The 14,411-nt window shown below is 36.7% G+C and overlaps 1 protein-coding gene across 1 annotated transcript; it reads left to right on the top strand.

Moving 5' to 3' along the window:
- The first annotated feature begins 10,019 nt into the window (after positions 1–10,019).
- On the top strand, positions 10,020–10,973 carry LOC118912097 (olfactory receptor 52P1-like). Its single transcript, XM_036884879.2, has one exon. The coding sequence runs from the start codon at positions 10,020–10,022 to the stop codon at positions 10,971–10,973; it is 954 nt and encodes a 317-aa protein (XP_036740774.2).
- Positions 10,974–14,411: the final 3,438 nt, after the last annotated feature.

Genomic DNA, 14,411 nt, shown 5'->3' with positions numbered 1-14,411 from the left:
TCATATGGAAACACCAAAGAGCCCGAACAGCCAAAGCTATCCTGAGAAAGAAGAATAAAGTAGGGGGGATCTCACTCCACAACTTCAAGCTCTACTATAAAGCCATAGTAATCAAGACAATTTGGTACTGGCACAAGAACAGAGCAACAGACCAATGGAAAAGGCTAGAGAATCCATACATTAACCCAGACATATATGGTCAATTAATATTTGATAAAGGAGCCATGCACATACAATGGCGAAATGACAGTCTCTTCAACAGATGGTGCTGGCAAAACTGGACAGCTACATGTAGAACAATGAAACTGGACCATTGTCTAACCCCATATATAAAAGTAAATTCAAAATGTATCAAAGACCTGAATGTAAGTCGTGAAATCATTATACTCTTGGAAGAAAACATAGGCAAAAACCTCTTAGACATAAACATGAGTGACCTCTTCTGAACATATCTCCCTGGGCAACGAAAACAACATCAAAAATGAGTAAGTGGGACTATATTAAGCTGAAAAGATTCTGTACAGCAAAAGACACCATCAACAGAACAAAAAGGAACCCTACAGTATGGGAGAATATATTTGAAAATGACCCATCTGATAAAGGCTTGACGTCCAGAATATATAAAGAGCTCACAGGCCTCAACAAACAAAAAACAAATAACCCAATTAAAAAATGGGCAGATGAACTAAACAGACGGTTCTCCAAAAAAGAAATACAGATGGCCAATAGACCCATGAAAAGATACTCCACATTGCTAATTATCAGAGAAATGCAAATTAAAACTACAATGAGGTATCATCTCACACCAGTAAGGATGGCTGACATCCAAAAGACAGAGAACAGCAAATGTTGGTGAGGCTGTGGAGAAAGGGGAACCCTCCTACACCGCTGGTGGGAATGTAAGTTAGTTCAACCATTGTGGAAAGCAGTATGGAGGTACATCAAAATGCTCAAAACAGACATACCATTTGACCCAGGAATTGCACTCCTAGGAATTTACCCTAAGAATGCACCAATCAAGTATGAGAAAGACCAATACACCCCTATGTTTATCACAGCGCTATTTACAATAGCCAAGAATTGGAAGCAACCTAAATGTCCATCTACAGATGAATGGATAAAGAAGATGTGGTACATATACACAATGGAATACTACTCAGCCATAAGAAAAGGGCAAATCCTACCATTTGCAGCAACATGGATGGAGCTGGAGGGCATTATGCTCAGTGAAACAAGCCAAGCAGAGAAAGAGAAATACCAAATGATTTCACTCATCTGTGGTGTCTAAGAACAAAGGAAAAACTGAAGGAACAAAACAGCAGCAGAATCACAGAACTCAAGAATGGACTAACAGGTACCAAAGGGAAAGGGACTGGGGAGGATGGGTGGTTAGGGAGGGATAAGGGTGGGGTGAGAAAAAGCGGGGTATTAAGATTAGCATCCATAGGGGTGTGGGAGAAAGGGGAGGGCTGTACAACACAGAGAAGACAAGTAGTGATTCTACAGCACTTTTCTACGCTGATGGACAGTGACTGTCAAGGAGTATATAGGTGGGACCTGCTATAGGGGAGATCCTAGTAAACAAAGTATTCATTATTTAAGTGTAGATTAATGATAAAAAAAAAGCTGTTCCTGTGTGGTGACCTCCAATGAGTTCTACACAATGATATAAAGGGCATATAAAAGTGTAGGCATAGGGTCTGTTTGTGTTTATACAGAGGATCAAAGCCTAATTGGGCTAACCCGAATATGAACTAAGATACGATATGAAAAAGAACTTCCAACATCAGCACTCTCTGGATGACTCATGCCAGAAGATGATCATCAAAAAACCCCAACAAAGATCCACGCACTGCTACAGCTGTAGCTGCATTCATCCCACCAGCTCCTGGACTTGCCATGGGATTGAGGAAGGAGATATCTAAGCTGGCCTGTGCATACAGTAAAACAACAAATTTGACTGGATCTATACTGTTGGAACTCAATCAAGAATTAAGAGAAGTGCAGATTGTAGTGCTCCAAAATCTTACAACTACAGACTATTTACTGTTAAAAGAACATATGGGATGTGAACATTCCCCAGGAATGGGTTGTTTTAATTTGTCTGAATTCTCTCAGACTGTTCAAGTTCAGTTGGACAATATCCACCATATCATAGATAAGTTTTCACAAATGCCTAAGTTGCCTAACTGGTTTTCTTGGTTTCACTGGAGATGGCTGGTAATTACAGGTATGCTTTGGTTTTGTAACTATACTCCTATTATGTTAATGTGTCTGCGCAATTTAAGTAGTAGCTTAAAACCTATACATGCTGTAGTTACTCTACAAGAAGATATGTCAAAGTAATAATCAATCTTCCCATGTTTTCTTCCGCCTGCTACTTCCATAGCTTTTTTTCTTCCTTCCTAATTACAACCATTAAATAGAATTTGTGCCTCATATCAAATTTACCGAGTATCATAATTCTTCCAAGTGGTAAAGATACCTCAAGACAAATGCTGGGCATAGAAGCTACAGGGCATAAATATGAAAAGAAATAAAAAGCTAACCATTTCAAACGATAAGGCTTCTCTCTCACTTACCAACTTTACATTTCCCTGTATGGCCTCGGAAGATGACTGGTTAGCCAGAGATGGGTAAGATTCCTCAAGGGAGGAACAACCTAAGACAGGCACAGTCGCAGGGGGGGTCATCAGGTGAGAAATTGGGGAACAACAGAGGTGAGGCTTAGAACCTCACCCCCCCGTTCTGTGAGAAGTCTTCTGCATACGTGGATGTTTTATTGCCCTTGTCTAGCTTGGATTAACACATAGTCTACAGGCACACACCTGATCATCTACATGTGCTCTCTTACAACACTAAACTATGTTTTCTACCTTTATCTTGTATCTACTTACAACTTCAGCATTTTATTAAAAATAATAATAATATAGAGAGAAATGTGGTATCCACATATAAATCAAGTACAAAAATCAAATGAGTATTCATATTTGAACTGACTGTTTATAGTTCATAATGCATGAGCAAACCCGAAGGTTTCTGTGATGGCTGCCCTTGTACTGTTCACCATGTAAGAACTTATTCATTATGTAAGAATTTGTTCTCCATGTAAGAACTTGTTTTTTTATGCCTCAGAAGATTGGAGACTGACGAAAATTAGGCTTGGGGTGGATTAATGATTGTGCATTGAGCATTGACTCCCCTATACAGAATTTTATTGTTGTTAACAACCATTTGATCAATAAATATGAGAGATGCCCTCACAAAAAAAAAATGTATACACTTCCAATGGTAAAATAATAAGTAACCGGGATGTAAAGAATATGGTCAAGATATTGTAACAGCTTGGTATGGTGATAGCTGTTATCTAGAATTGTCATGTATATAAAGTTGTATCACTATGTTGTACACCTGAAACTAATGTAATGTAATACTGTGTGTCAACTACCCTTCAATAAAAAAATAATTATCTACAAAAAAAAAAAAAGAATAAAATACTTAGGAATAAAGCTTACCAAGGAAGTGAAAGACCTATACTCTGAAAGCTATAAGACACTCTTAAGAGAAATTAAAGAGGGCACTAACAAATGGAAACTCATCCCATGCTCTTATCTAGGAAGAATTAGTATAGTCAAAATGGCCATCCTGCCCAAAGCAATATACAGATTTGATGCAATCCCTATCAAATTACCAACAACATTCTTCAATGAACTAGAACAAATAGTTCAACACTTCATATGGCAACAACAAAGACCCGAAAAGTCAAAGCAATCCTGAGAAGGCAGAATAAAGTGGGGGTGATCTCACTCCCAAACTTCAAGCTCTACTACAAAGACACAGTAATCAAGACAGTTTGGTACTGGCACAAAAACAGAGCCACAGACCAGTGGAACAGAATAGAGACCCCAGATATTAACCCAAACATATAAGGTCAATTAATATATGATAAAGGAGCCATGGACATACAATGGGTAAATGACAGTCTCTTCAACAGTTGGTGCTGGCAAAACTGCACAGCTACATGTAAGGGTATGAAACTGGATCACTGTCTTACCCCATAAACAAAAGTAAATTTGAAATAGATCAAAGACCTGAATGTATATCATGAAACCATAAAACTCTTAGAAAAAAACATAGACAAAAATCTCTTGGATATAAACATGAGCGACTTCTTCATGAACATATCTCCCTGGGCAAGGGAAAGAAAAGCAAAAATTAACAAGTGGGACTATATCAAGCTGAAAAGCTTCTGTACAGCAAAGGACAGCATCAGTAGAACAAAAAGACATCCTACAATATGGGAGAATATATTCATAAATGACAGATCCGATAATTGGTTGACATCCAAAATATATAAAGAGCTCATGCACCTCAACAAACAAAAGGCAAATAATCCAATTAAAAATGGGCAGAGGAGCTGAACAGGCAGTTCTCCAAAGAAGAAATACAGATGGTCAACAGACACATGAAAAGATGCTCCACATCGCTTGTCATCAGAGAAATGCAAATTGAAACCACAATGAGATATCAAATCACACCAGGAGGGATTGCCACCATCCAAAAGACAAACAAAAACAAATATTTGCAAGGATGTGAAGAAAGGGGAACCCTCCTACACTGTTGGTGGGAATGAAAATTAATTCAACCATTGTGGAAAGCAGTATGGAGGTTCCTCAAAATGCTCAAAATAGAGTTACCATTTGACCCAGGAATTCCACTTCTAGGAATATACCCTAAGAACGCAGTACTCCAGTTTGAAAAAGACAGGTGCACCCCTATGTTTATCACAGCACTATTTACAATAGCCAAGAAATGGAAGCAACCTAAGTGTTCCTCAGCAGATGAATGGATAAAAAAGATGTGGTACATATACACAATGGAATATTATTCAGCCATAAGAAGAAAACAAATCCTACCATTTGCAATAACATGGATGGAGCTAGAGGGTATTACGCTCAGTGAAAGAAGCCAGGCGGAGAAGGACAAGTACCAAATGATTTCACTCATATGTGGAGTATAGGAACAAAGGAAAACTGAAGGAACAAAACAGCAGCAGAATCACAGAACCCAAGAATGGACTAACGGTTACCAAAGAGAAAGGGACAGGGCAGGAAGAGTGGGAAGGGAGGAATAAGGGCAGGGGAAAAGAAAGGGGGCCTTACGATTAGCATGTATAATGTTGGGCATATAGGAAGGGATGTGCAACACAGAGAAGACAAGTAGTGAGTCTGCAGCATCTTGCTACGCTGATAGACAGTGACTATAATGGGGTTTGTAGGGGGGGGTCTTGGTGAAGAGTGCAGTCTAGTAACCATCATGTTCTTCATGTAATTGTAGATTAATGATAATAAAATGATATAAAAAAAATAAAATAAAATAAATTAATAAAACCGGATATCTACTTAATGTCATGCAGAAAGATGGTGGACCCCAAATGAATAACACAACAGATTAGTTAGAGCTAGGTAGTTAGTAGAAGGTAATGCAAGAAGTAATGGTGAAGTAAGTATAGGAAAAGAAAAAAGTTTCAAAAGCACAAAAATATACTGTGAAATTTCCATGAATTTACATCAAATGCAGGATTTCTATAGAACTAAGGACTCCATAGACAAAGGTAACAGATCAACTGGGAGAAGGTATTTGCAATGTCTTTGGCAAGATTTAGGCAAGAAAATCAAAGAAACACTTGCTAATTCACAGAAAAAATACAGAATTTCCAATAGGAACCTGACGAATAAAAACAAACACATTCCAGGAAAGAAAAATGAGCAAAAGATACTCCTACATATGATATGTTCAAACTCTTTAGTGATAAGGGAGTTAGAAATTAAAGCGACATTGAAATATTATTTAAGCCCCCATACTAGACCCTTCTAATAGCTTAAAATTGCCTGGAATATCGGGAAATAATGAAATATGACGCCTTATTAAACAGCCATAGGGACAATATACAAGTTTAGCCACAGAGGAGAACAATCCAGACTCACTAACTGTGAAGAACTGAACACCTATAATCCTGTAAATGCACAAGAGCAAGTTAATAGGGGAGAAGAAAAGTATAAGGACACTGGATGTATGGAAATTGTGTTTCAGTAAAATCATACAAGGGAAAAGGGTTAACAGAATTGAGATTATGGAATGACCTAATCTACCTTTACATTTTAAGAAAACATGACCTTAATCTTTCCCTGAGGCACAAGTGCGAATTCAGTGATAATCATTCTGGAATTGAGGTTAGCACTTTCCTTATTTAATTTTTATATAGTTTGTCCACATAAGTTGATTTACTCTTCTTAGTCTTTTCAAAGTTTTCTCCAATGAGCTACATATTTGAATGTGAGGCATCTCATCTGGGCATCATGGGAGCGCCTCTCAGGACTGTCTCTTCCCAAGGAGAGTTGCATGAGTGCTATCCACAGACAAGCTGTTTTGAGAGGATGTTGTTACTGCTTGGTGCTTAGTCTTGGCCCAGTCCTATTTTTCTCTTTGATCTTAAGTCTCCAAAGGGACCCATTAGCCTTCTGAACAGAGGGGCCTCCTGAGTATTGGAACAACCCATTCAAAGCAACATTAACTACCAACCTAACCACAGAATCCTCACTGCTCCAGTGATAAACATTGTCATATTTTTTAGCCATCCTTGCATATGCATATTGGCCTAGATGCTGCAGGGAAAAATGATCATTTGAGGATTTTTGGAGAACCATAATTATTTTTTTATTATCATCTACCATGAGTGGTAGGATAGAATTCAAGATAAAGCAGAAAGTAAAATGGGAAGGGAAGATTTGTAAACATTTAAATGATGTTATACATTTATGAGATATAATGGGTATTTGAGTAATTTGGTAGTTAGTGGAGAAGAGGAGCCAAATAAAATTATATATATATATATATACACATATATATATTTATTATGCTTTGTTTATTACATAGATATATATAATCTGTATTTACTGGGTCCCCATCTGTTAATGGAGAACACTCGGAAATTTCTGCTACAAATTTAAAAACATATTCTAAGAAGACAGTTGAAATATATGAAGGGTACACAATGACTATGAATAAGTTGACTATCTCTCGTGGGTCAAAAGCCTTAGAAGCAAGATAAAAATCTGTGGAATTCTTAAGAGGATGTAAAGGATATACAGAAACAACAGATATTCTGTCAGAAGAATTTATTGAGATTCAGTAACTTCCTTTGGGTGTCCACAGTCTGATGAAGCAGTTGACATGAGAATAAACGCACACAAAGCATATGGTAAGAGCTGTAACAAAAACAGAGACTTAGTGGCTGCTTGACCGAAGTATTAGAGAGAACTAGATCGAGAAGACAAGGGTAATTCTGAGATTTCCTAATTTAATGGCTGGGTAGCTGTTACTGTCAACGAAGAAGATACAATCAGATAGAAGCAAATGGGAGAACATATTTTATTTTGGGCATCTTAATGGACTATTTTTAATACTTTTAAGTAATATATATAATGCATTCAAAAAACACTGTATAGAAAATACTGTGGCATTCTGTTAGATTCCTCTACTCTAAGGGGCTCATTCCAGATAAGGGGCTATTGTGGACTGACCCAGAAACAGGTAAAATGATAAAGTCCAAGCTGTTACAAGGAATAAGACACTTATATGGTTCAGAAACAGATTAAATGACTGTGCCAACTGAAAATTAAAGACATCTGGGCAGGGATTCTGACTGTGCTGGCAGGATGTTCATTGAAGATATTATACAGAATGACCTTGTGGAAATAAATGGATTTCTACAAAATTTCTTTGAAACTAAGACTAAGATAAAATAAAGAAGACTTTGTAGAATGGGAGGGGTGACTGTACAAACAGACCATGATTTGTGGGTAGTTCTCTGCAATGTGTGCCATATTCTACGAATCTGCGGAAGCTTCACTTATTTAAGGGAAAGTCACTTTACTTCTATGCTGCTGGTATGGGTTAGACTTGTCACCTTCTTATAGGTAAATTTACTGAATATTAAAGCTGATTTAAAAATATTTATATGTATTCACACAGAGCCGTTTCTCTTGTTTGTAATTGTTAGTAATGTTCCCTAGTTAAAATTTATTATTTATTCCTAGGGGGGTGTTGGGGTCCACAGGTTACTTTTGAGGTCTTGGGGCAACACTAGGAGCAAAGAAGATGGAAGGAGTGATCTTGGGAGTGCGTAAAAGAAGACACTTCATTCTGCAGAAAGCTATACCGCTTTTTTATACTGCTATAGTGGTAATTCATCATTTCATAAGTATTGAAGATGCCGTGAATGTGGCATTCCTGGCCAGGTGTCCAGCTTTCAAAGCTCTTGTCTAGCTCCCTACTTATGGGTACAGTACGCTGTGTTTTCAAGCTTTCGTGGACAAGACCAGATGCATCCAGGGTGAGGCAGCAGACAGCTCTCCTCACACAACAGTAGGGAAAGTGAGGGCAGAGCTTCCCTACAGGGGGTGAGCCTCTTATATGTTTAATGCCCCTAGAAGGAGATATAGGAATGAAATTTGGCAAACCAAGTTTCTAAGGACGCAGCAGTCATTTGAGAATTTGTATAAGCAAAAGTTTAATAAATACGTAAAATCTTTTCATACGTTGAACACTTGCTATTTGTAGAATTTTTCTTTTTTTGCCTTAAGTCTTTTCTCTGAAATTATATGCTTTCCCAAATGGAATAATTCCTCAACTTTAAGTTGCCATGTTGTGACTAAAGTTTCAGCTCTGATTTTTTCTGAAATGCTTTACGACTCATTTAACATTTTTCAATTCCTCATAAGGAAGCATGTCAGATTCTTACATAGGCCTAGAGCAACTTTATGTTTAATAATAGTAGGAATGCAGGGCCCATAACAGAAAAGCATTTTTTCCCACACAGCTATTATTTAGACATCCACACAAAGATTGCCACTAGGAATCTTTATCAATATATCTTGGTCTCTCACATCAGTGGAGTTCAGGACGAGAAATTGAGATGCTGTGTGCAATTATAAATTTAAAAATCATTTTATGAGTGGAGTGTATATTCCAGAATTACAATTGTAGGTAGAAACTGGATGGCAGAAGAAAAATGGATGTCAGTTACCAAAAGTAGAGGATGTGGTCAGAGCAAGAGTCACAAGTAGCTACTCTTCCTGCTGAGACTAAAGGACTGAATTGTGCTTGATTTATTCTTCACTGTCATTAAACAGGAAGGAGGTACCCAGAGATAAGAGCTGTGTCTATATCTGATAGTAATGCCTGTGGAGAAAATAGATCGGGCTCATTAACAACTAATATGCTTATTTGCAGCAATTTTAAATCATTTCATTGCATGCATACATAAAATATTCCTTTTTAATCTGTTTAGACAGTTATGTTATGCTGTCCATCTTTAGATCTTAAGGAGTTAATATAAAATACGAATAAATTTGCCCTTCATGATAAGGCACATATTGTCTTTCGTTTTTACAAGCTTTGTTCTTATATTTTAGCGTTAGGAGATCTTATTCTGAATTCCTGATTATTTAGTTATGCTCCCTATAGATAAGAGTAGTAATGAAATAATGATTGTATTTTGAAATACTTGTTAATTATTGTGCATGTTTGTGTGTGTATGCATTCATATCTATACTTGACCTCAATTTCCTTGAAAACAGAGCTCAACTTCCCCTAAACTGTTTATGTCACAAAATGTAACACTAGCTTGGATGCAATGATGAGGATATATATTACTAACTGATGCTGTAATAAGAAATAAAAAATTACCGGACAAAATTACAAAAGTCAGAAAAAAACCTGACATAATTTAATTTAATTTTCTTTTTTGAAGGTGAATTTGCAGAAATGATGAAGTTAGAAAGGTGGTTTACCTGATGATTTACAGAGGTTTCGCCCTTTTGGTAAGCTGTCAAATCATGTGTCTTGGGTCCCCAGAGCCAGACACATGAAGGAATCATTCCGTCATCCTGCTTTCCTCTCTTAGGTGATTTGACTGGCTACTTTGAAGCTGATCATGCAAACCCTACAGTTTTAACATGGCAGACAATGCCACACATCACTGCATCTCATCTTTCTTCCTGGTTGGTATTCCTGGTTTACAGGATTTTCACTGCTGGATGGGGATCCCCGTCTGCCTCCTCTATGCACTCACCTGGCTGGGGAACAGCATAATCATTGCTACCATCAAACTGGAGACCAGCCTCCACCAGCCTATGTATTTCTTCCTTTGCATGCTTGCAGTGAATGACGTGGCTCTTGCTTCTTCTGCAGCCCCCAAGATGCTTGGCATTTTCTGGTTGGATGCTCATTGGATTGACTTTGAAGTCTGCCTTGCACAGTTGTATTTTATCCACACAATTAGCATAACTGAGTCAGCCCTCCTAGTTGCCATGGCTTTTGACCGTTATGTAGCTATTTGCATCCCACTGCATTATACAACCATCCTGACAACACCTCAGGTCATTAAAATGGGTCTAGCTGCTATAACCCGAGCTACTCTTATGGTTTTGCCCTGTCCTCTTCTCATTAAAAGACTACCATATTATACTAAATATGTTATCAGTCATGTTTATTGTGAGCACATGGCTGTGGTGAAGTTGGCCAGTGCCAACACCAATGTTAACAGAGCATATGGAATCTCTGTGGCTCTTTCAGTGATGGTGTTGGACCTAGGGCTCATAGCCACATCCTATATCAAAATCCTCCAGGCAGTCTTCCGGCTCTCTTCCAGGAATGCCCGCTCTAAAGCACTGGGCACCTGTGCTGCCCATGTCTGCACTATACTTGTGTCTTACACACCTGCCTGGTTTAGTTTCCTAACTCATCGCATTGGCAAGAGGGTACCTCCAAGTGTCCACATAATTTTTGCAAGTTTGTACCTTCTGGTACCTCCCGTAGTCAACCCCCTGGTGTATGGTGTCAAAACTAAGCAGATTCGTGACCGCGTGGTTGGTCTCGTTTTCCCAAACAAGAAAATTTCTGAGAACTAAAATTCATAAATGCAAACCCACATTGGTAGAATCGTTTCCACAGAGTCATGGTGCATTTAGTACTAGTTTGAATCTTATATCCAACATGCAATTTCTCCATTCAGATAAGATATTTAGCAGGGATATTTAAGGCATACTATTTTTTTCTTTGTCTACTATTGTATTTTCTGTTTGTTTCTTTTAGAAATAAAAGAATGTCTTTTCATTGGAGGCTTTCGATAAGTATTAGCAAAAATTGTTATTTATGTTGACATTGTTATTTCATATTCTATACTTACTAATAATATTTTTTCATGTGCACAATAGTTGAAACACTAGGCTAATTACCGTAATCATTTAAAACTCCTGAGTACATTGGACATTGCAATTTGAAAATTTAAAAAAATATCCAAACTATCGTATGAAGTGATTAAAAATTCTTAGGTAAAAGTCATTACTTTCAAGTTTCCGTTTGCTTATTGTAATTGTAATAATAGCAGCTTATCATTCAAGTAGTGATCACTATGTGTTTGGCTATTTATTTGGCCCCTTTCGCACTTACTCCTTTAGTCAAAAAGAATATACAGTGATAGAGGTGTATTACTGTTCTCATTGTACCATTTAGGAAACTGAGACACAGAACGTTTATATAATTTACACAGGTAGCTCATCTAGGAAGTGACAATGTAGAATTCAAACCCAGGGGCTTTGGCTTTCAGAATGCATGCTCCTTGCTATGCAATACTATTGTCCACCATAATAGAAGCCTCATACTGATTTTTCATGTTATGAATATGGAAGCTGAACTCCTTTGAATGTTTCGTATTTTATGCTACATCTGTTCTTTTTTTAGTAATCATGGTGGATTTTTTGAGTTTGCCTCAAACCTCTTCTAATTGATAAATTGTACTACAACATTTTGCCAAAACCCCAAACAAGAATTGTTTCTATTTTGCTAGAGAAATATCCGATCAATGCAGACTGGTAACTTTACAACTATTCTTTCCAACTTTGAGTCTGAAAACCCCACTTATCCATATGCAGTTCTTCTTTGCTTAGCTTCCACGAATATCATTTTTTTGGTCACATTTGTTTAGTGCTGTAATTGAAAGCAATTCACCTCAATTTAAAATATTAATTTTATTAAGCATAGAGCACAGAATAAACTTTTTTGGATGCATATTCAAATGCTCCATTCAAAACACCACTTTGCTTTTATATGATTCCATGGGATGTGGCTTCATTTGTTGGTAATTGTTGATTTTTGACCAAGATCAGTACATATTTACAAACATTTGTGTTTTATCAAGTGAATTAGTTCCTCACATCTTTAGCTTTTTAGATGTTTCTGCTATAGCCATATCCTTGTTTGTTGATGATCATATGTGTGTGTGTGTGTGTGTGTGTGTGTGTGTGTATATATATATGTATATATATATATATGTATATATATATATATACATATATATATATATACTTATAGCTGGATGAGTGTCATTTTTAACTCCATAAATCCTAAGTTTCATCACAGGTTAAATCTTAGTATTAGTTTTTATACTTTACAGTGTGAGAGTAAATATTAAATGATAATTGGTGGAACAATTCTCACAATAGTCAACAAAATCTTATTCTGTAAGACTCGTGTCAGTGGTCTTATATGAGAGATCTTATTTCTTTAATTACACATATTCCAAAGTGGACATTTTGCACTTATTTCTCCATCCAAACCATCCTGCAAAATTTCTTATCTCAATAAATAGAAGACCAAGCCACTCATGTCAGAGAGAATCAGTTAATGTCATAGAGTATTTACAAGTGTCAAATATATTGCAAAGGCGTATGAGAAAGTAAATATTCAAAAAATTGAGTAAAGGGAAAAATGATGTAGCATATATCCCAAATAATGTGGAAAAGATAAGTTCAATGGACTATAGTTTAAAAATGTGTAGATAATTATAGACACTAAAAATAACACTGAGTCCAAGAAAAATTTTAATTAAGGCATAATAAAGAAGATGCCAAGAAAAAGCAGAGTTTGGTCTTGAAGAGTCATGATATTATTACTAGGTAACAGGACAAAGATTTCCAAGGAGAGGTAAGATCATAATGGAAGTGAATAGACATTGTAAGAAATATGAAAATAGTAATGTCATAAAAACAAAAGGCGAAAAAATCTTCATGGAGAAACATCTAATTTGTAAAGCAGCAGGGACATCCAATAGGAAAAGATCTGGTATGTGGCACTATGAAGGTCGTTGGTGACACTGGGAATTGAAAGTGGACTGCAATGGGGAAAGGCCTGTGCAGTCTTGTATACTGGGTTGTTCCCTGGTGATAAATCTAGTCCAAAACATGAACTTACCAGTTTAATGACTACATTATATTTTACACTTACAGAATCCAACACTACTCTTGCTCAACCATATAGAATGTGAATCTGTCAAGGTCATGGGACAAACCAAAGCAAACAGGTCAAACCCCGCTTGTTGCCTCTTTTGAAAATAAAGTTTTATTGGAACATAACCATATCCATTAATTTATCTACTGTCTAGGGAAACTTTTGCTCTACAGTGGCAAAGTTGAATAATTAGGACAGAGATCACATGACCAAAAAAGCTTAAAATATTTACCATTTGTTCTTTTACGTAGAAAGCTTGTGGATGTATAAATAAGAGCAACAGTGACTACATTATAATGTCTTAGTCATCTTTATCCCTGTATTGTTGTCTGTATTGACCTGCTCTTAATTTTAAAAAATTTCTCCCGAAAATTTTCTATAAGATCCATGTTATGAAAGCTACAAGAGCATTTACATTTCTTGTATACAAGAAAGCCACTTTAAATATAAACATACATATGTGAAAGACCTATGCCCTGAAAACCACAAGACACTCTTGAGAGAAATTAAAAAGGACACTAACAAATGGAAACTCATCTCATGCTCTTGGGTAGGAAGAATTAATATTGTCGAAATGGCCATCTTGCCTAAAGCAATCTACAGATTCATTGCAATCCCTGTCAAAATAAAAATAGCATTCTTCAACGAACTGGAACAAATAGTTCTAAAACTCATATGGAACCACAAAAGACCCCAAATAGACAAAGCAATCCTCAGAAGAAAGAATAAAGCTGGGGGATCTCGCTTCCCAACTTAAAGCTCCACTACAAAGCCACAGTAATCAAGACAATTTGGTACTGGCACAAGAGCAGACTCATAGACCAGTAGAAAATAATAGAGAATCCAGATATAAACCCAACCATATGTGGTCAATTAATATATGATAAAGGAGCCATGGATATACAATGGGGAAATGACAGCATCTTCAACATCTGGTGTTGGCAAAACTGGACAGCTACATGTAAGACAGTGAAACTGGATCACTGTCTAACCTCATGCAGAAAAGTAAATTCAAAATGGATCAAAGACCTGAATGTAAGTCATGAAACCATAAAAATCTT

This window comes from Manis pentadactyla, chromosome 9 (genome assembly GCF_030020395.1).
Source record: "Manis pentadactyla isolate mManPen7 chromosome 9, mManPen7.hap1, whole genome shotgun sequence".
In the NCBI taxonomy this organism is placed as follows: Eukaryota; Metazoa; Chordata; class Mammalia; order Pholidota; family Manidae; genus Manis; species Manis pentadactyla.
The sequence above is the reverse complement of the archived record's forward strand: the minus strand, read 5'-3'. Positions and strand labels throughout refer to the sequence as shown.